Here is a 27982-nt window from a genome sequence, read left to right on the forward strand (position 1 = left end):
AGAGTAGCTACAGCAGTGAGAAGCCAGCGCAGCAATTAGTGGTTCCTGCTTGCTGCAACTAGAGAAAGCCCATGTGCAGCAAAAAAGGCTCAGCACAGCCGAAAGAAAAAAAAGACATTGAGTGATCTGGGCAGACCAAAACTAGGAGATTCAGAATGCCAGTCTCCAACCAAACACCAGCTATGTTTCTGTATTTTATGTACAGAATTTATAGCCCCTGCTCGCCAGAAGGAGAGAAAAGCCTGGGGCACAGTGAAGACCCAGCACAGCCAAAAATAAATTTTAAAAGGTATTAAAGAAGAAAGAAAAAATTTCCTGTATTGAGAACTGCATTCTTCTTTATAGAAACTGTTTCTATTCCATGCTTATAATGACATAGCTTCAAATACTTTTGAGAAAAACTTGTTTACATCATAATATATAATACATAAGTGAATACTTCCTCAGCGTAATGGAATGTCAAAAATTACTAGATGATCATTTGACGGTAATTAGGCAGTTTTAATTTTTGTTTAAAAATTATATATTCTTTCCTTTGCTGTTTCCAAAAGCTCTGTCAGATGTGGACAACAAAGCAGACTAGAAAATAACATCTTGAGAAGACATTCCAACTTATTTTCACCAAAATTATCACCAACTTTGCACTATTTGTAAACATTTCTATGTGTATTAACTGACTGAACTCAAGTCCTAAAGGAACTTTCTTCATGTCTATAGGGCAGCTACTGTGTTCCCTGTCATTGTCTTATGTGCATTTTCACATTACAAAAGTCTCAAAATAACCCACTGACTTATGTATTTGTTAGTGTAAGGCGAGAAGAAATGTAAATTAAACTTTAAATCTCAGTCACAACATGTGGACAGAAAAAATAATGCTAAGGAAAAACTTGAAAAAACAAAAGAAATAGCGTAGCATGATTTGAGAGAATCACATTGAAACATATATATTACCATATGTAAAATAGATAGCCAGTGGGAGTCTGATATATGACTGCCCGCATCCAGAGCCACTGCTCTGTGACAACTTGGAGGGATAGGGTGGAGGAGGAGGGGAGGGACACATGAATGCCTATGGCTGATTCATGCTGAGGTATGGCAAAACCCATCACAATATTAAAAAAAAAAACTCAAGAGAAAGGAAACTCTACTACAGCTGACAATGAACTATGGAACATATTTATTAATTCTATAATGTTACATCACCATTTTAATATCCTTTGGGAAACTGGACTTCTATTTAGTATTTATTAATCTTAAATATTTCTAAACATTACTGTTCATTAGGCTGGTGTAAAAATGTCTTAAGCAATAATAAATAGTAATTTTTCTGTTTAGTAAAACAGATAAATAGTAATTTACTACCATCTTCAACAACCATATAGAACAATGGAACACATCTGTATGGCAGGAAAAGGAATGTAACAAATTCATAGCATGAGTAAACATTCAGTGTTTTGTTAAACAGTCTCACTGGTTTTTCCAATGTTTGACTACTGATACCTTTAGACTTTAAAACCAACTGCTTCCTCCGCTGCCTATCTGGGTAGGCTGAGAAATTCCCATCAGGTTGGAAGTCTATAGTGCTCCGACTAGAAAGCTTCATCAATTAACAAACATTCTCATAACATATCATCTGTCCCAGTATCCAGACCAAACTTTGGGTTTGGTTCCATCTTGTGCTTTCAGTGACTTCAAAGTAATGAGAACAAAAATGTTGGGGATTGAATGTATGAAATTTCCAGTTTATCAAACAAACAAAAAAATGCCACCATGTAGTGTGCATTCCCAATTATTTCTGGGACTTCCCTGGTGATTCAGTGATAAGGACTCAGCCTGCCAATGCAGGAGAGGAGGGGTCAATGCCTGGTCCAGGAAATTCCCACATGCTGTGGAGCCACTAAGCCCCTGAGCCACAACTGTTCAGCCAGTAATAAATAAATAATCAAGAAGAAATTACTTTGGAATTCTCCAAGGTCAAAAAGAGATACCACATTTAACCTTAGTTCTGAAGTTTATTTCCTAATATTTTATATATTTTTTTTCCTGTTTTCACTTCATGGAAATCAGGTGCATACTATTGGTTTTATTTGGGAACAAAAGAAGACATTGGGAAATATCATATGGGAACAGCCACAAACAGGGGAGGAGGTTTTAGGGGGCCAGAGTCTATAAAAGCTCCACTACTGACAGAGTATGGAGAGAATAACTCAAGTGCAAATTATTAATATATAATCCCCAAATTAACTATTCTTTGATTTCACCATGCTAAGAAAGTCTAATAGATTCTTTCAACCTTGAGAGCCTTTGGGGCCTTGCTAGGTTCTGTTATGATGCACTGAAATGGGATAAAACTGTGTTGTTTGAAGAAAAATGATTGTTGTGAATAAAGAAATATTGGTTATATGAATGCAGGTAACTCCTTAAAAATACTGATTTTTCACAGGACATTCCTGGTGGTCACAGGAATTCCAGGTTAAGAATCTGCCTTGCCATAAAGGGGACTCAGTCCTTGTTCAATCCTTGGTTGGGGATATAAGATCCCACATGCAGCAGAGCAACCAAGCCCAGGTACCGCAAAGGCAGAGCCGGCATCCTCCAGAGCCCCCAGGGCCACGGTGAGAGGTCCTGCTTGATGCAAAACAGATCTCGTGATCCACAACTAAGACCCATTGGAGTTAAATAAATAAGTATTTTAAAAAATATACTGATTCTGCTTCCTTTGGGTATATAATCAGAAGTGAGACTGTGAGATCCTATGCATGTTCTCTTTTTAATATTTGAGGAACCTCCGTACTGTTTTCCATGTACTATTTACATTCCCACCAACCGTTCACAAGAGTTCCTGTTTATCTGCACTATGCAAGTATGTGGCACATGCATGTGATTTGGAAAGACATGGAGAGAACCCCCTGCACTGGCAGCAAGAAATAGCAGATGCATCATCTCCAGAATAAGCCTTTGTACCACAGATTGCTATGGAGCTGATGGTCCTCAGAGACTACGAATAATCCTTCCCTTGTCTGTGAGCTAAGTTGCTTCAGTCATGTCTGACTCTGCGATCCTATGGACTGTAGTCCACCAGACTCCTCTGCCCACGGAGTAGGTTGCCAAGCCCTCCACCAGACTCAGGGATCAAACCCGTGTCTCTTATGTCTCCAGCATTGGCAGGTGATTCTTTATCACTAGCACCACCTGGGGAGCCCGATCCTTCCTTACATCCTGAGATTTCAAGGCCCCTCCCTAATGAAATTCCTCTCCCATCAAAGTTTAGCACCATTTTCCTTCTAGGTTGAAAGATCCTTATGAAATTTCATCTGGTTCAACACACTCTCCACACATCCAGTAATAATCCATCCATCGTGCTATGCAATCCCCAGAAAGATTCCAAGGTTTATGATGGAATAATTCGGGACTATGCCCAAGCACCAGCCAGACTCGACATCTCTTTTTAGTCACAGTGACCCTAGCCAGTGAAAAAAGTGTTATCTCCAAAGTCTAATAATAAAAGACAGATGCGTATGCTGATGCATATCCCCCAATGAGCCTTCAACATCTTCCAAAGAAACACTGCAAGGTCTGTTTTTTTTCCTTCCAAATGCATTGGAAACCTTCATTAGCGACTCAAAATAACAGAAAATACTAAAGGTAACTGACAAAATCATCTCCGGGATTTTACCAGGTTATTTTACAGGTTCCATATGCTTCTTGTCCTTCCAAAAGACCCCACAAAATCTACTCCATGGAGTCAATGCTGTGGGGAACCTTCTGGATCCCACCTCCAGGGCCAATGCACCCATCCTCCTGCACCCAGACCTCCCTGTGGGCTCAGCTCAGGCCTTCATTCTAACACACTCCAGGATAACAGCCCTCTTCCCAATTCCACTTCCTTCCTTCCTCCACAAGTGTGATCATGACTTACCCAATCACTCCAGGCACGCAAACCACAGTCACAACATCTGTGTCCCAGGGAAACTGAGCTAAGGCACTATGGCATGCCCACCCTTCCAGGCAATCCACATTAGCCGTGAGCCCACATCCAGGTCCTCCAGTCTGAACTTGTTGGGACCAGCCTAACAACAAACCAACCGGAGTGAGTGGGGCCACAGAAAAATAAAGAAAAATAAGGCTCAGAAATAAGGTGGGGATCAGAGGGCTGATGCCATTCACAGGCAAAAGCCAAGACCCTGATCCTTGCATGCTTTTTACTGCCAATATCTACTTCCTTGTATGTGCTCTAAAGACATCTGTTTTTTACAATCTCAGATCGGGGACAATGATATACAATGCACAGTCTCAATGTTCTGGTTAATGTTCAAACCTTCAGGCCTTTCATGATTGTGTTTAACCCTTCAGCTAGTGACCACCTTTGTCAGCAACTCCCTCAAGGCTCTGGTCATGAGAACAGTCACTAATGGTTTTCCATCAGTCACATCAGTACTTCAGCATCTTGTTTTCAAGATGTTTTTCCACGATGTACTTTTTACTGCTCCCAGCCCTTTGCCTGGGGGTGATAAGAAAGTCATTCTTATTCTTCAAAAAAGCCCTGTTAATTATAGTACAGGCCTGTGCATAGCATTTTCCCTACATATCCCCCTTTTTTATTTTTAGCAGCTTATTTTTGATGATTATTGTTGATCACAGAAGCCAAAGCGATAGTCGCTAACTGCTGTTGTTGTCCATTGACTTTCTTTTTTTTTTTTCCATTGACTTTCTTGGTGATTTGCTGTCAGACTATGTAGAAACAGGAAAGAAGACATATAAAAATTAACATAAAACCAGCCATTGATCCTCCAATAGTTTCCAAGTGAGGAATGGGATTTAATTGAGAAATGCCATCTGCTGCTACTTCCAGCAGATTAGATCCCTGCAAAAGGTGTAGTTTCTGAGAGAAAGTTTCCATAATCTCTTGTTGTAAATTATTAATATCCAGAGATACATTACCTTGATTTAAGAGGTGTTGTTTAACTTTGTCTGTCAGGAGATGGCGAGAGAAACCCCGCCTCTGACAAGGTCTGGTTCAAGGAGCTGGCACGCAAAGGCGTCCGGACCTCCGGGACCGCTCCACACGCAAAGGCGTCCGGACCTCTGGGGGTTTCTCAGGACCGCCCCACCATCCACTCTCAGGCCTTCGTCCTTTCATCTTCTGATGCTTGGCGTCCTTCTATGTTCCCTAAAAACTAGTCTGACTCTTACCTAAAATCCCTCCTTGAAACCTTTGCATGGCAGCAACACAGTCCCTGGGGGCACATGGGTCCCAATAAACAGGCCAGAGGTAAGGAAAATATTACACAGAATATCCTGCCTCTTCTGGCTCTGCTGGAATTATGATTGCCAATTTAGAATCTGGAATGCTCATGACTGCACAAAAACCCTTCTAGCACAAAACCAAGTCTGCTAGCAACAGGCCTATCTATCCCATAAGCAAGGGTAGATAAAGAGTTCATTATGAGATTGAGAAGATTTCTTGGGGTGTGATCCGGAGGGAATTCTTGAGACCTCTGACCCTTGGATTACATACCAGAGCTAAGTATGGGGCTGAGCTTCCCAAGATAAGGTTTGTAGATGGCTTTTCACAGTTGACTAGCTGCTGCACCTGGTACAATCTTATCATTTCCCACCTCCTTAAAACCTCTATAAAGGATGATTGGTTTTAGGGTATATAAGCACTGACATAAAAGAATAAAGTAGTCTTGATTCTGCACTCAACCAAGACTCTACTCGCTTCCTTTTCTTCGCCGACGCCGCTCATCCGAAGGGAACCCCTGGACTCTGCCGGGGCTGGACCCTGGTATTTGTCCCCACGAAATGATGATTCATTATATTTATGAGGAGTGACACAAAAAGAAGTAATATTCCAATCACACTTAAGATGAATCTGATTTTGAAGACTATTCACTTGATCACCTAGCCATATAAGAACCTGTTGTAAGTCAGCCCTTTGTGCAGCTAATTTTCCATCTATTTGTCTTTGGGTGGACCAAAGAACGTCAGAGGCTTTATGCCATTCTTACACAAAGTGCACAGTCTGTACACTCTGATGTAATGCCGCTCCCGCTACAGCTGCTGTAGTAGCTATAGCAATAATTCCTAAAATGGCAGCAATTAACAGTCCAATAAACTGTTTAGTGCATTTTAACACTTTCTTAAGGATCTCTTCTACAATATAGACTGTGGGGCTATCCTGCCAATGGTCTATTCATTTTTACAGGAAGCCATACTCCAGATCTGGTCTTTAGACTATACAGAGAATAGTCATTCTGAAACTGGAGGGAAGAACTGATACAAGTGTAAAAAACAATTTTGATAGGTAAGTAACCCAGAAGAGGCATTATAAAAAGTAGGTCCTATCAAAAATATGAAAGGTAAGCAAACACATGCTTTAATCCAATGGGTTGAATTTTTATCAAAATGTAAGGAATACCTGATACTGTCAAATTAAATTGCCCCTTCCATGCTGTTATTGGTTGGAAGGCAGCTGATATTTTCCACAATTCTGAATGTAAAGGCATATAAGGTAATTGAGGTAAGGGAGGAGAGAAACTCCCTCCATGCCAATATACAGAGCTATTGACAATGTTATTCATGGAGTCTAAAGTTATTTAACAATATAGTCTATATATTGTTAAAAATATATTGTTAAACAATATATTTTTAACAATATTCCAAGTTGGAACTGTTAAACAATATATTTAACAATATAGTCTAATATTATTTAACAATATAGGCAAATCCAAATTATTATTTTTATCCAAAGGATCTCCTTTGGGACTCTAATTAATAATTTCTCCATCAGAAGTATTGGCCATAATATGTCCAGTTTTAGCTTTACACAATTTCCATTGTACCCAATGTTCTATTGCAGATTTTATAGAAATAATATAGTTAAGTAGATGGAGTGGAAATATAGTAGCATTTTCTCCTGTGATAGTAAATGAAAATGCTTCTAATAAGAAAAAATGAGTTTTGTTCCCTTGAGGTTCTTTATAGATCGCCAACTTTGTAATCCTCTTTTAAGACAATGAGTTTCCACTCTCATGCATATAGGGGTAAGATCTGTTCCCACAGTTTAATTAACACTAACATTTGAATGTTGTTGGCCCTCTTCTTCTGGTTTTAAAGGAAGGCTCAGATCAAAAGGTCCGGGTAACCAAGAAGAGTCATTATGAAAACTGGAACAGAAGAATCCTCCCACATAATTGGTCTTAATAGGGGAGGATTGGGCACATATGCCCAATAAGTATGACTGCCACCTATGGTGGTAGTTACCACAGATAACATAGCCAAAAACAAGATAGCCGAGGTCAAAGGCTGTCCCTGTTCTTGGACCAATTTTTCCCATTCAATGGTCAGTTTCTTCAATTGACCCCAAGTGGGCGGTTTGGCTTTGTTGGTCCTTGGAGCTGGTTCAGGGTGGTTGCTGATCGTCAGTCTTGTTATCCACATCACTGGCGGCTCTCCAGGAGGATCAATGTCGAACCATGTCCTCTTCTTTCTTTGACATGCCTTCCTGGTATCCAATGGTGTTGTCCATCATCTGAAATGAAAAGAGCATAACCTCGTCCTTTCTGAAGCATTGTTAATTATAGTACAGGCCTGTGCATAGCATATTACCTACAAGAACTGAGACCACCCTTGTCAACAGTTTCACACAACTCATGATCTCACAACTGCTGCAGGGAAAAGCCAATTCTGATTCCAAGTTGGAACTGTTTCTTTGCCTTGTTTTTCACTGCTTCTGTTATTATACTAATCCATAATGGCTGGTCTCAGAGGAGGCCTCTGTTGAGCTCACAGGGAGATAATATGACCTGCCCACTTGTAAACGGCTGCAGGGAGGAAGAGATGAACACTGAAGGCTGGCTGTCCCTGAGAAGTATTGCAAGACGGATGGCGCTTTACTGATGGCCCTTTTTACTTTACTTCCTCATTGCTACTCCCTTTCTATTCTCCCTTCGACTCTTTCCTCACTGCTACTTTCTCTCGTTTTATAAAGGAACCTGGTTACTTTCAGAAATTAGTCAGCCAACTTCTTGGTTAGTTGACTTTCAAAATAAAGTTGGATTGTTTGCCTCAACAAGTCCTCTCTCTGAAGCACTGGCCTGTCTTACAGACACCAGGGTGAGCTTAAGCTCGATCACATCACTATGCTTGGAACACATGCATACACCATTCATAGGGCTCATCCAGACGCCCAAACTTGCTCCCTCCCACAAGTCTCCTGCAGACCCCAACAGGTTCGGCTTTACTTTTCCCCATTTTTTTTTTTTTACCACTTTTCCATGCACGATTGAGCAACAGTGCTACAAGCTGCAAATGCAAAGGCACTGGGCACTCAGTATGGAAAGCAAGAAGCTGGCCCTCCCAGGAAAACCTGCCAGGAACTGAGGACACCACAAAGTATTAAAGGCCCCAGAGATTTGGTCTGACTGAACTCAGTGAAGAAGTCACAAAGAGAGAGAGGCTCCAATGTCACTGCCCAGTGTCCTCCCCCACTCAGAGCTAAATGGAAGATACCCCAGCTCTTTAAGACATGTTGCACACCAAGGCCTGAGCCTATTAATAAGCCTGTCTCTACATCCCACACAGCTGTGTACAGCACTCATTACTGTCTTCCCAATTCCAGGACAGCCTCCTTTCTTTGATTAATTTTAATCAATGAAGACAACACATTCCTACTCAACTCTATTAAAGGTCTATTAGCTGAAAGCATTTTCAACTGATTTCTTATCTCTGGCCATATTCCACCTAAAACAGTCCCACAAATAACTGGGCCTCATTAGTTGAAGCTAACTGCTCCCCACTCACCTCCAGCCCCCACCCCCGCCCTACATAATCATCTCAGGCTTGAGTCTAGCACAGGCAGTCAACCTCAATGCCTCAATGCACAAAATCTAAAACTAGCCCTCAAATGTCTTCAAATCCTCCAGTCTCTTACGATATTTTCCCGCTATTATACATCACTTTCCACCGCACTTGTGAGCAATCCAAAAGTCAGCATTATCCCTGTTGGGTTTCATTGACTGGAAAGCATCTAACCAAAACCCACTTTTTAAATTCAAATAAAATTGTATACACTAGTATCAGACCAAAGGGGCTTCCCAGGTGGCTCAGTGGTAAAGAATCCGCCTGCCAATGAAGGAATTGCAAGAGATGGGGGTTTGATCCCTGAGTCAGAAGATCCCCAGGATTAGGAAATGGCAACCCACTCCACTGTTCTTGCCTGGGAAATGCCATGGACAGAAAGGCCTGGCCAGCTACACTCCACTCTCAAAGAGTCGGACACGACTGAGCACAGTGACCATTTTATAGTTCTCTTTCATTCCAGTGCTCATACCAGTAACTAGCTGTAAGGCAAGTGCAGAGAAAAAGAGAGTGAGCCAGGCGGTCAGGCAAGAAAAGGAAATTTACTAGAGGGAAAAGAGAGGGTGACTGGCTCTTAAGGAGAACCAGAGTTCTCCCTTTCTGACAGAGTCCTTCTTATACCCCACCAGTGAAAAATTCTCTGAAGGGATGGTCACCTAGCCAGAGGTCTGGAATCTGGTGGTCTCGCAGCTTTGAGAAGATAGGCGCCAGTGAGATAACAGGATGCCATTTGGGCAGTTTGGTCAGTCTCACAGATGACTGCACTGTGATTTTATTTTTCATTTGCAAGGTCAACATAACGAGCCATCTTATCAGTGAAACCCCATGTGGGCCCTATCACTAGCATCACTGAAAATAATCTCCTAAAACAAAGACTCGTTGTAGTCAATTTACTACCCTGGTCATGTAAACCAGAAAAGGAAAGTAATACACCTACCTAACACTGGAGAAAAAACTCCAGCTTCACCAGCAGTCCCAAAGCTGATATTCTAAACTAGTTCCTGAACACGTGCTTTGGTATATTTATAAATTGAGTGCCATGTCTTAATTAAAATGACTTTTCCCCTATAAATCACTATGCATTTCGTGCACTATATGGGTTACTGTTACCAAGACCAAGCTCGTTCTGCTTGACAAAGGATAGGCCCATGAATCCGAGCGACAAGTGTTGAGGCAAGGAAGGTACTTTAATGGGGGAGTCAGCAGGTGGAGAAGAGGGCAGGCTAGCGCCTCAAAATAAGCATCTTATTGGAATCTGGATCCAGGTTCTTTGATAGATCAGAGAGAAACAAGCAATGAAGAACTAAAGTCAAAAGGCATAAGAGAGACGGAAATGAAGTACGGAAGTAAAGGGAAAGTGTCTTCAGTCTCCTAAAGCATCTCCAAGGGAATGTCCAGCCTTCACTAGGGGTGTGTTAATCCGTTCTGCTCACAGATGGGCAGGGACAAACGATCTCTCCAGGAGGTGAACAACTGGCCCTTTGGTTTACAGTGAAGAAGAGGGGCAGGATCCTCCAGGCAAGCCATTGAGTATGATTACAATAATAAAAGCAAGTCCAAGTAACAGTTCCCAACAAGGAACCGGTGGGGGAACAGAAAGGTCCTAAATGATCCGAGACCACGGATGGGGAGGAGGGGAGCCCCCCAGGCGCAGCTTAACAAGAAAAAAAGAACCCAAAACACTACCTCACGTTTCCCAGGTCGACCGCACCGACCAAGTCTTGGCTTCGGAATTTGCTGTGAACTCGCTTGCGTAGTAGGGCGACGGAAGACCCCTCCGCCAGAGGTATCCGAGGAACGCCACAGCGAGGGGCGGAGCCTGTGACGCGCCTGCGTCGGGGCGCGTGAGGGGCGGGGCCGAGCCGGGCCCAGAGGACCCCTGCCACTCACTGGCACTTCCTTGGTGGTCCAGTAATAAAGAATCCACCTACCAATGCACGGGACACAGGTTTGATCCCCGGTGTGGGAGGATACCACTTGCCTTGGAGCAACTAAGCCTGTGCAACACAAGTACTGGGCCTGTGCTCTAAAGCTTGCGTTCTGCAACAAGAGTAGCTACAGCAGTGAGAAGCCTGCACACAGCATCTAGAGAGTAGCTCCTGCTGGCTGCAACTAGACAAAGTCCACGTGCAGCAAAAGCAGCTCAGCACAGTGGGGAACAAAAAGACTTTGAGTGCTCTGGACTGACCAAAACAAGGGGATGCAGAACGCCAGTCTCCAACCAAACCCCAGCCAGGTTTATGTATTACGTGTACAGAATTCATACCCTTGCTTGCCACGGGGAGAGAAAAGCCAGCGCAACAATGAAGACCCAGCCCAGCCAAAAATAAATGTAAAAAATCATTAACAGAGAAGAAAAGTTCCTTTAATGAGAACTGCAGTCTTCTTTATAAAAGTGTTTCTGTTCCATGCTTCAGATGACGTAGCTTCAAATATTTTTGAGAAAAAATTGTTTACATCATAATGTATAATACTTAAATCAATACTTCAGTTTAATAGATGTCAAATTACTCTATGATCATTTGATGGTAATTAGACCGTTTACTTTTTGGTTAACAATAATAATATATTTTCTCTCATTTCTTTGTTGTCTGTTTCTGAAAGCTGTCAGTTGTGGAAAACAAAGCAGTTTGTAAAATATGACGTCTTGAGAAGACATTAGGATTTACTTTCACCAAAATTATCAAGTTTACACTATTTATAAATATTTCTATGTGTATAAACTGACTGAACTCAAGTCCTACTAAAGGAGCTGTCTTTCTTCATATTTATAGGGCATCTACTATGTCCCCTGTGTTAGGGTCCACAAGGGGCTCATAGAGTTATTGTTGAAAAATGGCCCATTGTGGTAACCTGACAAACAAGGGATGAAGTCACAGTGGCCACATTGCCCTGGTGGCATCCTGTTTTGCCCTGCTGGGCCAGTTTCTCAAGACTACGTGACCACCTGACCGTGAGACTCCTCAGACTATGTAATCACAAGACCCCAGCTGCAGGCTAAAGATAGATAAAACTAATGTCCTCTCTCTGCAGGGCACAGCTTCCCATCAATAGGGTATAAGAAGGCTTGGCTGTAAAGGGAGAACACTGGCTTCTCTCTAAAGCCAGCCACTTTCTTTCTTCCTATAACAAATCTTTCTCTGCCTGGCTCACTTTTTCTCTACTCTTGCCTTACACCTTGTCATTGTCTTATGTGCATTTTCATGTTACAAAAGTCTCAAAATAACCCATAACTATATATTTGTTAGTGTAAGGCATGGAAGAAATGTAAATTAAACATTAAATCTGCATCACAACATGTGGATAGAAAAAATAACACAAAGCAAAAACTGGGCTTCCCTGATAGCTCAGTTGGTAAAGAATCCACCAGGAATGTAGAAGACCCCAGTTTGATTCCTGGGTTGGGAAGGTCCGCAGGGGAAGGGATAGGCTACCCACTCCAGTATTCTTGGGCTTCCCAGGTGGCTCAGCTGTTAAAGAATCTGCCTGCAATGCGGGAGACCTGGGTTTGATCCCTGGGTTGGGAAGATCCCCTGGAGAAATGATAGGCTACCCACTCCAGTATTCTGGCCTGGAGCATTTCATGGACTGTATAGTCCATGGGGTTGCAAAGAGTCTGACATGACTGATCGACGTTCACTTTCACGGAAAAACTATTGAAAAAAAAAACAAAAGAAATAGGGTGGAATGATTGGCAAGAATAGCATTGAAACATATATATTACCCTATGTAACACAGATAGCCAGTGAGAGTTTGATGAATGACACAGGGCACCCAGAGCCACTGCTCTGTGAAGACCTGGAGGGATGGGGTGGGGAGGGAGGTGGGTTCAGGAGGGAGGGGATACATGTATGCCTATGGCTGATTCATGCTGATGTACGGTAAAAACCATCACAATGTTGTAAACAAAAAAAACTAAAGAAATTCTACTACAGCTGACAACGAACCATGGAGCCATATTAATTAATTCTATAAAGTGACATCAATACTTTAATATCCTCTAGAAAATGGACTTCTTAGTATTTATTACCTACTAAATAAGTCTAAACATTAATATTCATTAGGCCAGTGTAAAAATATCTTAGGCAATAGATCATAATTAGTAATTTTTTTATTTAGCAAAACAGATAGATAGTAAGCTACTACCATCTTCAAAAACCGTATGAACAATGGAACATATGTGTACCATCAAGGAATATTATAAATTCATGGTATGTATAAACGTTCAGTGTTTATTCTTAAACAGTCTCACTGTGGTTTTTCTTTTTCTTTTTTTTTCATTTATTTTTATTAGTTGGAGGCTAATTACTTTACAATATTGTAGTGGTTTTTGTCATATACTGACATGAATCAGCCATGGATTTACATGTATTCCCCATCCCAATCCCCCGTCCCACCTCCCTCTCTATCTGATCCCTGTGGGTCTTCCCAGTGCACCAGGCCCGAGCAGTTGTCTCATGCACCCAACCTCCGCTGGTGATCTGTTTCACCATAGATAATATACATATTTAGATGCTGTTCTCCCACCCTCGCCTTCTCCCACAGAGTCCAAAAGTCTGTTCTGTACATCTGTGTCTCTTTTTCTGTTTTGCATATAGGGTTACCATTACCATCTTTCTAAATTCCATATATATGTGTTAGTATACTGTAATGGTCTTTATCTTTCTGGCTTACTTCACTCTGTATAATGGGCTCCAGTTTCATCCATCTCATTAGAACTGATTCAAATGAATTCTTTTTAATGGCTGAGTAATATTCCATGGTGTATATGTACCACAGCTTCCTTATCCATTCGCCTGCTGATGGGCATCTAGGTTGCTTCCATGTCCTGGCTATTATAAACAGTGCTGTGATGAACATTGGGGTGCACGTGTCTCTTTCAGATCTGGTTTCCTCGATGTGTATGCCCAGGAGTGGGATTGCTGGGTCATATGGCAGTTCTGTTTCCAGTTTTTTAAGAAATCTCCACACTGTTTTCCATAGTGGCTGTACTAGTTTGCATTCCCACCAACAGTGTAAGAGGGTTCCCTTTTCTCCACACCCTCTCCAGCATTTATTGCTTGTAGACTTTTGGATAGCAGCCATCCTGACTGGTGTGTAATGGTGCCTCATTGTGGTTTTTTGATTTGCATTTCTCTGATGAAGAGTGATGTTGAGCATCTTTTCATGTGTTTATTAGCCATCTGTATGTCTTCTTTGGAGAAATGTCTGTTTAGTTCTTTGGTCCATTTTTTGATTGGGTCATTTATTTTTCTGGAATTGAGCTACAGGAATTGCTTGTATATTTTTGAGATTAATCCTTTGTCTGTTGCTTCTTTTGCTATTATTTTCTCCCAATCTGAGGGCTGTCTTTTCACCTTACTTATAGTTTCCTTTGTTGTGCAAAAGCTTTTAAGTTTCATTAGGTCCCATTTGTTTATTTTTGCTTTTATTTCCAATATTCTGGGAGGTGGGTCATAGAGGATCTTGCTGTGATTTATGTCGGAGAGTGTTTTGCCTATGTTCTCCTCTAGGAGTTTTAAAGTTTCTGGTCTTACATTTAGATCTTTAATCCATTTTGAGTTTATTTTTGTGTATGGTGTTAGAAAGTGTTCTAGATGGCTGCTATCCAAAAGTCTACAAGCAATAAATGCTGGAGAGGGTGTGGAGAAAAGGGAACCCTCTTACACTGTTGGTGGGAATGCAAACTAGTACAGCCACTATGGAAAACAGTGTGGAGATTCCTTAAAAAACTGGAAATAGAACTGCCATATGACCCAGCAATCCCATTTCTGGGCATACACACTGAGGAAACCAGATCTGAAAGAGACACGTGCACCCCAATGTTCATCGCAGCACTGTTTATAATAGCCAGGACATGGAAGCAACCTAGATGCCCATCAGCAGATGAATGGATAAGGAAGCTGTGGTACATATACACCATGGAATATTACTCAGCCGTCAAAAAGAATTCATTTGAATCAGTCCTAATGAGATGGATGAAACTGGAGCCCATTATACAGAGTGAAGTAAGCCAGAAAGATAAAGAACATTACAGCATACTAACACATATATATGGAATTTAGAAAGATGGTAACGATAACCCTATATGCAAAATAGAAAAAGAGACACAGAAATACAGAACAGACTTTTGAACTCTGTGGGAGAAGGTGAGGGTGGGATGTTTCAAAAGAACAGCATGTATACTATCTATGGTGAAACAGATCACCAGCCCAGGTGGGATGCATGAGACAAGTGCTCGGGCCTGGTGCACTGGGAAGACCCAGAGGAATCGGGTGGAGACGGAGGTGGGAGGGGGGATCGGGATGGGGAATACGTGTAAATCTATGGCTGATTCATATCAATGTATGACAAAACCCACTGAAATGTTGTGAAGTAATTAGCCTCCAACTAATAAAAAAATTAAAAACAAACAAACAAACAAAAAAACCACCACCATTAAAGTTCATCAATCAAAAAAAAAAAAAAAAGAAAGTGTTCTAGTTCAGTCTTTTACAAGTGGTTGACCAGTTTTCCCAGCACCACTTGTTAAAGAGGTTGTCTTTTTTCCATTGTATATCCTTGCCTCCTTTGTCAAAGATAAGGTGTCCATAGGTTCATGGATAAAAATATGGAACGCTTCACAAATTTGCGTTTCATCCTTGAGCAGGGGCCATGCTAATCTTCTCTGTATCATTCCAATTTTAGTATATGTGCTGCCGAAGCGAGCGCTCACTGTGGTTTTTCTATTTTGACTATTTACTGATTCCTTTAGAATTTAAAAACAACCGCTTCCTGTGCTGCCTCTCTGGGCAGGCCGAGAAAAAGACTAAGGCCCCCTTCCTTTGATACCAGCTAGTAGTTCACTAGAACAGGAACCCTCCCCTCCTTGCCATCCAGTAATCATCTTAACATTGAGTCACCATTCCATGTTCGTCAAGCTTTTCTTTCCAACAGTGTGGAAGTCTACCCTGCTCTGACTAGAAAGATTCACAGTTAACAAATGTTTTCAAAACACTTTAGCACATGGCTTCCTCTGTCTCAACATCCAAACCAAACTTGGTTCCATCTTCTTCCAGTGGGTGACTGGAAAGTAACAAGAACAAATAAGTTGGGGACTGAATATGTGAAATTTCTAGTTTATCAAACAAAAAAATTGCCATCATAAAATGTGCATTCTAAATTGTTTCTGGGGCTTCTCTTGTGGTTGACTGGTAGGGAATCTGCCTCCCAATGCAGAACAAGAGGGACCGATCCCAGGTCCAGGATATTCCCACATGCTGTGGAGCTACTAAACCCAAGAGCCACAACTATTCAGCCAATAATAAAAATAATAATAATTTCAGAATGCTCCAAGCTCAAAAAGAGGTATCACTTTTAACCTTATTTCTGAAGTTTTTTTTTTCCTAATTATTGTATGTTTATTATTCCTATTTTCACTTCATATAAATCAGGAACATACTATTAGTTTTATTTGGGCACAAAAGAAGACATCAGGAAATATCATATGGTGCCCCTATAATATGCTACACATCCAAAACAGGGGGAAGGTTTTAGTGGGGCAGAGGCTGTAACAATGCCAAAGAATGTTTAAACTACCACACAATGCGATGCCAAAGAATGTTTAAACTACCACAGAACTGCACTCATCACACAGATTAGCAAAGTAATGCTCAAAATTCTCCAAGCTCAGCTTCAACAGTACGTGAACCAAGAACTTTCAGATGTTCAAGCTGGTTTTAAAAAAGGCAGAGGAGCCAGAGATCAAATTGCCAACATCCCTTAGATGATTGAAAAAGCAAGATAATTCCAGAAAAACATCTACTTCTGATTCATTGACTAGAGTCTTTGCTTTGTGGATCACAACAAATTGTGGAAAATTCTTAGAGATGGGAATACCAGATCAACCGTATCTGCCTCCTGAAAAACCTGTATATGTGTCAATAAGCAACACTGTATATGTGTCAAGAAGCAACCAGACATGGAACCACAGACTGGTTCAAAAGTGGGAAAGGAAAAAAAAAAAGTGGGAAAGGAGTCTGTCAAGGCTATATATTGTCACTCTGCTTGTTTAACATATATGCAGAGTACATCATGCGAAATACTGGACTGGATGAAGCACAAGCTAGAAACAAGATTGCTGGAAGAAATATCAATAATCTCAGATACACAGATACCACCACCCTTATGGCAAAAAGTGAAGAACTAAACAGTCTCTTGATGAATGTGAAAGAGGAGAGTGAAAAAGCTGACTTAAAACTCAACATTCAAAAAACAAACATCATGGCATCTGGTCTCATCACTTCATGGGAGATAGATGGGGAAACAATGGAAACAGTGAGAGACTTCATTTTCCTGGGCTTGAAAATCACTGCAGATGGTGACTGCAGCCATGAAATTAAGATGCTTGCTCCTTGGAAGAAAAGCTATGACCAATCTAGACAGCATATTAAAAAGCAGAGACATTACTTTGTCAACAAAGGTCCATCTAGTTAAAGCTATGGTTTTTCCAGTAGTCATGTATGGATGTGAGAGTTGGACCATGAAGAAAGCTGAGCACTGAAGAAATGATACTTCGAACTGTGATGTTGGAGAAGACTCTTGAGAGCCCCTTGGACTGGAAGGAGATCAAACCAGTCCATCCTAAAGGAAGTCAGTCCTGAATATTCATTGGAAAGATTGATGCTGAAGCTGAAACTCCAATACTTTGGCCACCTCATGAGAAGAGTTGACTCATTGGAAAAGACCCTGATGCAGGGAAAGACTGAAGGCAGGAGAATGGGACAACAGGCGATGAGATAGATGGTTGGATGCCATCACTGACTAGATGAATATGAGTTTGAGCAAGCTTTAAGACTCGGTGATGGACAGGGAAGCCTGGTGTGCTGCAGTCCATACGGTCGCAGATGGAAGGGCATGACTGAGTGACTGAACTGAACTAATGGGCAGAGTTGGAGAGAATAACTGAAGATATTGGTATATAATCCCAAAATTGTCTATTTCTTGATTTCATTATGTAAAGAAATTCTCACAGTTTGTTTCAAACTGGAGAGCTTTTGGTGCATTGCTAATTTCTGTTATGAAGTACTGAGGAGACACAAAAAACTGCTGGAAGAAACATGATCCATTCAGAGTTATTGAATAATGATAAAAATTTTATTAAAGCATAGGACTTATGATATATTATGAATAAAACATTCAGTTCAGTTCAGTCGCTCAGTCGTATCCGACTTTTTGTGACCCCATGAATCACAGCATGCCAGGCCTCCCTGTCCATCACCAACTCCCGGAGATTACTCAAACTCATGTCCATCGAGTTGGTGATTCCATCCAGCCATCTCATCCTCTGTCGTTCCCTTCTCCTCCTGCCCCCAATCCTTCCCAGCATCAGGGTATTTTCCAATGAGTCAACTCTTGGCATGAGGTGGCCAAAGTATTGGAGTTTCAGCTTCAGCATCAGTCCCTCCAATGAACACCCAGGACTGATCTCCATTAGGATGGACTGGTTGGATCTCCTTGCAGTCCAAGGGATTCTCAAGAGTCTTCTCCAACAACACAGTTCAAAAGCATCAATTCTTTGGTGCTCAGCTTTCGTCACAGTCCAACTCTCATATCCATACATGACCACTGGAAAGACCATAGCCTTGACAAGATGGACCTTTGCTGGCAAAGTAATGTCTCTGCTTTTTAATATGCTTTCTAGATTGGTCATAACTTTTCTTCCAAGGAGTAAGCGTCGTTTAATTTCATGGCTGCAGTCACCATCTGTGCCAGGGTCCAGCCTCGGCAGGATCCAGGAGGTACCCTCAGGATGAACGGCGACGGCGAGAGAAGGAGAGAAGACACATGAGACCAGCCTTGATAGGGCCAAGTCTGCGAGGGAGAGAGAGAAGAGAAAGAGAGAGAGAGAGAGTGACCAGATGGGGGGGTGCCGCAGAGGCTGGCAGAGTCTGGCAATGCTTTATTTTTTACCGTGGCTTTTATACCCTAAATTAATACATTTCTAAGGGGAAGATAGTTTAACATTACATCAGCTTGTTCTTCACGAAACCAGGGTGTTTTCTGCATACTTCTTTGTTTGTGAGGGTCTTGTCCATTATCTTCTGGCTTTGGGGCCTATTAACATTTTATGCAAGTCAGGTGAATGTAAACCTATTTTCTGTTTCTATGGTGACCTTAACTGAAACGTAGCAGTCTCATAGGGCAACAGTACAGAGTAGAAGTATAACCTTGTTAACACAAAAATTAATCCTTCTGCAGAAGTTGTCAGTTGCATTTATCTAAGAAGTTTACCCCACACAGACTCTGCAGCTTCGGTGAGGCAGCTTCTGCGAGGCAGCTTCTGCCTAGCACTCCTGGCTGACAATTAACAACCATCTCATTGTTACCACACTAGGGCTAAGTTCTTATTTCTCTAGATCTTTAACTATATTAACAATGGTTTCTATAACACAACCTTAGCACATTAAGAGCAAAAACACAGTATGCAAATGTTAACCCAATAACCACCTTTAGAATAATTTTTCTTATGTTTTCTAATAGAGCTTCCTCACCCCTCGAAGGGCTCTATGTCTTTTAGGGCCTTTATATGATCAGGTTCTTTATGTTGTTTTATGATTAGGGTATTATGAGCAGTCATGCATATTAGTACCAAGGGCATAAATGCATTTGCCAAACAAACTAAAATACCAGTAAAGGAGTTTAAATTAAAACACTCCTTTCACCCTGGATAATCTCATAAAATACCACCACCCGGAAAACTTACTGATTAAAGTTCTAAATTGATTCTTATTTGGGAAGAGATCGGGGAAGGCCTTCGGCCTGTGTCACAGAAATTAGGGAGTAGTCTATTGAAGCAAGCATCAGAAAGACAGATATCATCTTTAAGGTGAGCGCCGGGGGCAGCTTTTCAGAATCCCTGAAAACCTGATCCGCCTTGCCTGTCAGGTTTACTCCCTCATGACCTTGTCATGGGTGGGATCTCTTGTGCCAGCTCCGGCACATCTGCAGTGATTTTGGAGCCCCCCAAAATAAAGTCAGCCACTGTTTCCACTGTTTCCCCATCTAGTTCCCATGAAGTCATGGGACCGGATGCCATGATCTTAGTTTTCTGAATATTGAGCTTTAAGCCAACTTTTTCACTCTCCTCTTTCACTTTCATCAAGAGGCTTTTTAGTTCCTCTTCACTTTCTGCCATAAGGGTGGTGTCATCTGCACATCTCAGGTTACTGATATTTCTCCCGGCAATCTTATTCCTGCTTGTGCTTCCTCCAGCCCAGTGTTTCTCATGATGTACTCTGCATAAAAGTTAAATAAGCAGGGTGACAATATACAGCCTTGACATACTCCTTTTCCTATTTGGAACCAGTCTGTTGTTCCATGTCCAGTTCTAACTGTTGCTTCCTGACCTGCATACAGGTTTCTCAAGAGGCAGGTCAGGTGGTCTGGTATGCCCATCTCTTTAAGAATTTTCCACAGTTTATTGTGATCCACACAGTCAAAGGCTTTGGCATAGTCAATAAAGCAGAAACAGATGTTTTTCTGGAACTCTCTTGCTTTTTCGATGATCCAGGGGATGTTGGCAATTTGATCTCGGTTCCTCTGCCTTTTCTAAAACCAGCTTGAAAATCTGGAAGTTCACGGTTCATGTATTGCAGAAGCCTGGCTTGGAGAATTTTGAGCATTTCTTTACTAGTGTGTGAGATGAGTACAATTGTGCGGTAGTTTTAGCATTCTTTGGGATTGCCTTTCTTAGGGATTGGGATGAAAACTGACCTTTTCCAGTCCTGTGGCCGCTGCTGAGTTTTCCAAATTTGCTGGCGTATTGAGTGTAGCACTTTCACAGCATCATCTTTCAGGATTTGAAATAGCTCAGCTGGAATTCCATCACCTCCACTAGCTTGGTTTGTAGTGATGCTTCCTAAGACCTACTTGACTTCACATTCCAGGATGTCTGGCTCTAGGTGAGTGATCACACCATCGTGATTATCTGGGTCGTGAAGATCTTTTTTGTACAGTTCTTCTGTGTATTCTTGCCACCTCTTCTCAATATCTTCTGCTTCTGTTAGGTCCCTGCCATTTCTGTCCTTCATTGTGCCCATCTTTGCATGAAATGTTCCCTTGGTATCTCTAATTTTCTTGAAGAGGTCTCTAGTCTTTCCCATTCTGTCGTTTTCCTCTATTTCTTTGAACTGATCACTGAGGAAGGCTTTCTTATCTCTTCTTGCTATTCTTTGCAACTCTGCATTCAGATGGGAATATCTTTCCTTTTCTCCTTTGCTTTTCGCTTCCCTTCTATTTGTAAGTTCTCCTCAGACAGCCACTTTGCTTTTTTGCATTTTTTTTTCCATTGGGATTGTGTTAATCCCTGTCTCCTGTACAATGTCATGAACCTCCGTAGTTCATCATAGTCCATAGTTCATCAGGCACTCTATCAGATCTAGTCTCTTAAATCTATTTCTCACTTCCACTATATAATCATAAGGGATTTGATTTAGGTCATACCTGAATGGTGTAGTGATTTTCCCTACTTTCTTCAATTTAAGTCTGAATTTGGCAATAAGGAGTTCATGATCTGAGCCACAGTCAGCTCCTGGTCTGGTTTTTGCTAACTGTATATAGCTTCTCAATCTTTGGCTGCAAAGAATATAATCAATCTGATTTTGGTGTGGACCATCTGGTGATGTCCATGTGTAGAGTCTTCTCTTATGTTGTTGGAAGAGGGTGTTTGCTATGACCAGTGTGTTCTCTTGGCAAAACTCTATTAGCCCTTGCCCTGCATCATTCTGTACTCTAAGCCCAAATTTAAGAGATAAAGAAACTCAAATCTATTATCAAATGCAGTTCACCATCTGAAGAAAAGGTGTCATCTTAAGAGACAAAGAAGCTAAATTCAAGTTTTGCAACAGACAGAAAAGTGAAATTCAAAGCTAAATAAGTTTTACTTTTTTAAAAAGGCAAACATAATTAAATTTATTTTACACTTATTTTAAACCATGTACAAAACTCTCTCCTCATGGTTCACTTTTCACAAACCTTATCACTTTCTGTACTCATTACTTTGTTCTTCCACCCTAAAAGCCACCTGTAAGTCAGGCTTACTTCCTTTTCCCTTCACAAAATGCAATTCTGTTCCCCATACCTTCTTTACCGAAAACACACTTCCTACTTTCCTTAAGCAACCAAGAATTGACTGGTTTTTTTTTTTTGGCAAGTTGGTCCGTTTTTAATACTGAGTCAAAAGAAGCTGGTTTTGGCCTCCCAAAATGCCCCTCCCTTTTTATTGAGGTTAACATATTTCAGAATTTTAAGTAAATAGTTGCTGTAGCTGGGTTAAAGTTGCCCCAGGTCCATCCTCCAGGAACTGTCGGCATTATCGGCAGTGCCACCCAGTCCTCTAGGGGGATATCAGCCTGGATCTGCTCTGTAATTATTGCAGAGCTCCAGTTTGCTTTAGCCGTGTCAACAGTTCCCCTCTCTCATGCATATTTACTAGATCATTGCATCCACCTATGCACTCTTCACCGATGAAGACCTGAGGTACCGTTCTGGCTCCTGTGAGCTGTTGCAAGTAATCTTGAATCTCATTGGTGTCGCCGTTGGCTGTGATATTGACAAATTCCAAATGCCCTTGTTTGAAGGGCAGTTGGCTGAGGAGCTCCTGAGTCCTTCTGCTGTAGGGGCAGGTGGGCTTGATGAACACAACCACCTTCCCAGACTGGATGTTGCTGTTCACGAATGCTTGAGCCATGCTGCCTCCCCCGGAAGGACACCTTGACTGCCAAGAATTGACTTTTATATTAGCATTTTTAAGATTGGAGAGCATAGATATCAGTGATAATTTCTAAAACCTTTGGTTTTTTAGAGAGAACATTTTAGGATGGCACCAAACAAATTGAGGGCAAAATGAGGACTGTAGCCCGGGAGGCGGCATCTCAGATAGCTCTGAGAGACTGCTTCAAAGCGGCAGTGGGGAAGGTCAATATAGAAGGTTTTGGTGAATGGGAAGTTTGATAACATGAAGCATTTATTGTACAAAAGGTTTTTTGTTAGTCATGAGGTTATGATATCACCATGAAGGGATTTAGTGTTTCTTTAGACAGGAGGAGATGCAACGATTGAGACCATAAAATCTGTTCCTAAAAACATTAAAAAATAAAAATAAAAAATCCAACTATCTAAAGACCTGTCTCACCAGATTCCCTGGAGCATGGAGTGCCTCACTCCACAGACGTTGAAGGTCAGCAGCTATAGCAGCATGGGGTTCAGTCTCCATAGAGGCAGATGGCAAATGCCTTTGTTGTTCAGTCACTGGCAATGCTCTTGGTAAATGCCACTTTGTAGTTGACAGGTGTTTGCTATGACCAGTGTGTTCTCTTAACAAAATGTTAGCTTTGCTCTGCTTCATTCTGTACTGCAAGGCCAAACTTGCCTGTTACTCCAGGTATCTCTTGACTTCCTACTTTGGCATTCCAGTTCCCTATGATGAAAAGGACATCTTTCTTTGGTGTTAGTTCTATGAAGTCTGTAGGTCTTCTTAGAACTGTTCAGCTTCTTTGGCATTAGTGGTTGGATTACTGTGATATTGAATGGTTTGCCTTGGAAACGAACAGAGATCATTCTGTTGTTTTTGAGATTGCATCCAAGTACTGCATTTCAGACTCTTTTGTTGACTATGATGGCTACTCCATTTCTTCTAAGGGATTCTTGCCCACAGTAGTAAATATGATGGTCATCTGAATTAAATTCACCCATTCTGGTCCACTTTAGATCACTGATTCCTAGAATGTTGATGTTCACTCTTGCCATCTCCTATTTGACCACTTCCAATTTACCTTGATTCATGGACCTAACATTCCAGGTTCCTACACAATACTATTCTTTACAGCATTGGACTTTACTTCCACCCCCAGAGACATCCATAACTGGGTGTTGTTTTTGCTTTGGCTCAGCCTCTTCATTCTTTCTGGAGCTATTTCTCTGCTCTCCTCCAGTAGCACAATGGGCATCTACCAACCTGGGGAGTTCATCTTTCAGGGTCATATTTTTTTGCCTTTTCATAGTGTTAATGCTAGCAAAGTAATGCTCAAAATTCTCCATGCTAGGCTTCAACAGTACACGAACCAAGAACTTCTAGACATTCAAGCTGGATTTAGAAAAGGCAGAGGAACCAGAGATCAAATTGTTAACATCCAAAAAGCAAGAGAATGTGAGAAAAACATCTACTTCTGCGTCACTGACTACGCTAAAGCCTTTTACTGTGTGGATCACAACAAATTTTGGAAAATTCTTAAAGCGATGGGAATACCAGACCAGCTTACCTGCTTCCCGAGAAAGCTGTATGCAGGTCAAGAAGCAACAGTTAGAACCAAACATGGAACAATGGACTGGTTCCAAATTGGGAAAGGAGTACAAAGGAGTACGTCAAGGCTATATATTGTCACTCTGCTTATTTAACTTAGCTTCAGAGTTCAGTTCAATTCAATTCAGTCGCTCAGTTGTGTCTGACTCTTTGCAACCCCATGAATTTTCAGAGTACATCATGCAAAATGCTGGGTTGGATGAAGCACAAGCTGGAATCAAGATTGCTGGGAGAAATATCAATAACCTCAGATATGCAGATGACACCACCCTTATGGCAGAAAGTGAAGAGGAACTGAAGTGGAAGAGGAGAGCAAAAAAGCTGGCTTAAAATTCAACATTCAAAAAACTAAGATCATGGCATCCAGTCCCATCGCTTCATGGCAAATAGATGGGGAAACAATGGAAACAGTGAGAAATTTTAATTTCTTAGGCTCCAAAATCACTGCAGATGGTGACTGCAGCCATGAAATTAAAAGACACTTGCTCCTTGGAAGAAAAACTATGACCAACCTAGAAAGCATATTAAAAAGCACAGACATTACTTTGCCCACAAAGGTCCATCTAGTCAAAGCTATGGTTTATCCAGTAGTCACGTATGGATGTGAGAGTTGGGCCATAAAGAAGGCTGAAAGTTGAAGAATGGATGCTTTTGAGTGATGGTGTTGGAGAAGACTCTTGAGAGTCCCTAGGACTGCAATATCAAATCAGTCAATCCTAAAGCAGATCAACCTGAAATATTCATTGAAAGGACTGAAGCTGAAGCTCCAATATTTTGGCCACCTGATGCAAAGAAGTGACTCATTAGAAAAGCCCCCGATGATGGGAAAGATTGAAGGCAGGAGGAGAAGGGGGAGACAGAGGATGAGATGTTTGGATGGCATCACTGACTCAATGGACATGAGTTTGAGCAAACTCCGGGAGATGGTGAAGGACAGGGAAGCCTGGTGTGCTGCAGTCCATGGGGTCACAAAGAGTCTGACACAACTTGAGCAACTGAACAACAACTCAAGAAGAGGAAGAAGAAGAGACAGATAAGGACACTCTCCCCCTCCCCACTTCTCCTTTTATTATAAAACTATAGCCCACTAATTACTCTGGGCGGCACCCTCTCCCCCTCTGCTTGTAATCCTCACAAGTGTCCTATCTTTATTTTTTTCAGTTAGCACAGGCTGCCATAGAGATATGGTATAGATGTTTAGAGACACAGAGAGGATCTTGTTCCTAGCGCAGGAGACAGGGTAGGTGGTATGTGAGAAGGAAGAAATTTTACTGTCTGAGTGCTGCTCACAGGATTTGACAATCTACATTCTTCTAAATTTGGGGATTTTTCTCCTATGTTCTAAGTCTAACCCTGTTAAAACTCAAGTCTGTAAATTTAGCTATTCCACCTGTTATTTATGTATTTTTTAAAAAATAAATACTTATTTATTATTTATTTGGCTGCAATGACTCTTAGTTGTGGAAAGTGGGATTTAGGCTCCCATCCAGGAATGGAACATGGGCCCCCTGCATTGGAAGCATGGAGTCTTAGCTACTGGACCATCAGGGAAGTCCTCAGATATCTCTAAGCTGGTGAGTTTTGCATTGCAATGCCTGTTTTATGACTAAGTTTTCAGATGAAACTATGAGATCTCTATTGGGACATATGTATTGCTCAGGTTAATTTGTGAGTGAGCTCTATTTAACTGCCTTTTTCAAAAGTGCTTACAAATTAAACATTTCTAAATATAAGCTAAATGGATTTTGGATTCATATGACCGAAGAAACATTTAGTATTAAATTAACATCTGGCATTAAAGTTTGTTGTTTGCTTGTTATTTAATAGAGACATGTCATTTAGACACATCAGTATTAAGCACAACATTTTTATGGTACCCAGGTTTACTCAAAGTCAGTAAGTATATTTGTTGTAAAGTTTGTCAGCAAGATAATTAACTCATGGGCTTTCCTGGAGGCTCAGCAGTAAATAACCCTCCTACCAATGCAGGAGACGTGGGTTTGATCCCTGATCTGGGAAGATCCCACATGCTGTGGAGCAACTAAGCCCCTGTGACCCAACTACTGAGCCTGTGCTCTAAAGCCTAGAAGCCAGGACTACTGAAGCCCGTGCGCCCTAGAGTCCGTGCTCTGCAAAAGAGAAGCCACCGCAGTGAGAAGCCAGGGCACCTCAGCAAACAGTAGCCCCTGCTTGCTGCAAATAAAGTCTGAGCAGCAACACAGACCCAGCATAGCCAAAATTGAATAAATAAATATTTTTTAAGTGTTTTTCATTTGGGGTATACTTTGTACAATTTTTAGTGATCAAGACACTCACTTTACTGGACAAATTTTACAAGTCTATGTTATCAATTAACCAGACTTATGTATAAACAAATTAATCTTAACTTGGCTACATTTGGGACTAATGAGGGTAATTTAGGAAGAAATGAATTATGTTTTAATAGATAATAAATTTTAGTTTGGCTGAGATCAGTATCTACTGTCTAAAACTCATTTTTTAAATAGCCCTTTGTTGTCATATTTTTGACAAAGCTTAATTGAGTGGTTAGGAAGATATTCTAGGCTTGGGTCTGAAGCTCAGCAGTGTAATCTATCTTTGGATGCAGATCAGATGCCCATGATCTATAACCAGGGGATTATATGTTCTAGAAAAAGAAAAAAAAAACACCACCACATCATTTAAAGGACTGTGTCCATGCTGGATAAATGCCTCTTATCACGTATTCTCAGCATCCTGCACAAGGATACTGAAGGGAATCAACTTCCAGTATGTACCCTCCTCCCCTGACCCTTTACTACCGATTTGCAGCCAGACCAGTTCCTGAAAGCTAACTGTTAAAACCACTGGACGCATACTCTAAACTCTGCCTTTGGGACAGTTTCTCAGCCATTCACACTGGCTGGGAGACTACTCGGAAGGGATAGCATCTAAAGCTGTAAGCACAAATCCTGACTAAACTGCACAGTGAAATGCGACACAGGACCGTGACTGCTGGATAGCTAACTCTGCTCGAGGGATGTGAGCGGCAAGGCCTGTCTCAGCCGCTGCTCCAGCCAAGGCCGCTAGCCCAGAGTCAAGGGCACCCAAGGGTGAGAGACTGCCCACTATATTCAGGAGCTGCTTCTCTGTACCCCGAGTTACCCAAGGGGCCAAATCTCAGCCCAGACAGCACCTGCAGCGTGTAAGTTACGGACCAACTGCCCCATGGCTCCGCCTCTGTGAGAAGCACCTTTCTTCATGTCCATCTTTCTCCATGTCCCTCTTTCTCCGCCTTTCTCCTTGTCCATCTAAGTCAGCAGAAGATAGATGGATACATTCTGCTGAGAACTGAACTTTCCAGGACCGAGTTTACCCAGTTAATGGGATCTTTTGATCTCATCCAAAGGGACACTTGCAGACTTTACTCTCCCACAGGCAGCTAGGGTCCGTGCTGACCCAGTGGCAGCCCGAGCCCAAGAGGGCCACACGGCGGGCAGGGGGCACCGCCACTGTGCCTGAGGCAGACCCGAGACTACATGGTTGATTAACAGAGGTTATGAAGACACTTAGAGTAAAATCTGTCAGTTATGAAGAAGTGCAGGTAGTACAACAGGGGTGAGAGGAAGATCGGAAAGCATTTCATGAGAGGTTGATAGAAGGTTTTAAAAAATATAGCAGGGGCTTTTCTGGTGGCTCACTGGGAAAGAATCCACGTGCCATGCAGGGCACATGGGCTCCATCCCTGATCCAGGGAGATCCCATGTGTCATGGAGCAGTTAAGGCCAGGAGCTGAAACTA

The 27982-nt window shown here is 41.7% G+C and overlaps 1 protein-coding gene and 1 non-coding gene across 2 annotated transcripts; both read right to left on the bottom strand.

Moving 5' to 3' along the window:
- Window positions 1–15466: 15466 nt before the first annotated feature.
- On the bottom strand, window positions 15467–15573 carry LOC122692903. Its single transcript, XR_006340717.1, has one exon. It is a non-coding gene; the product is annotated as a U6 spliceosomal RNA (small nuclear RNA).
- Window positions 15574–22249: 6676 nt separating this feature from the next.
- On the bottom strand, window positions 22250–22591 carry LOC122690266 (glutaredoxin-1-like). The gene has a single exon (XM_043897349.1). The coding sequence runs from the start codon at window positions 22589–22591 to the stop codon at window positions 22271–22273; it is 321 nt and encodes a 106-aa protein (XP_043753284.1). The 3' UTR covers window positions 22250–22270.
- Window positions 22592–27982: the final 5391 nt, after the last annotated feature.

Source organism: Cervus elaphus, chromosome 4, assembly GCF_910594005.1.
Source record: "Cervus elaphus chromosome 4, mCerEla1.1, whole genome shotgun sequence".
Lineage (NCBI taxonomy): Eukaryota > Metazoa > Chordata > Mammalia > Artiodactyla > Cervidae > Cervus > Cervus elaphus.

Coding starts and splice junctions, on each gene's coding strand:
- LOC122690266 (XM_043897349.1), bottom strand. CDS start 22,591: ATGGCTCAAGCATTCGTGAACAGCAACATCCAGTCTGGGAAGGTGGTT.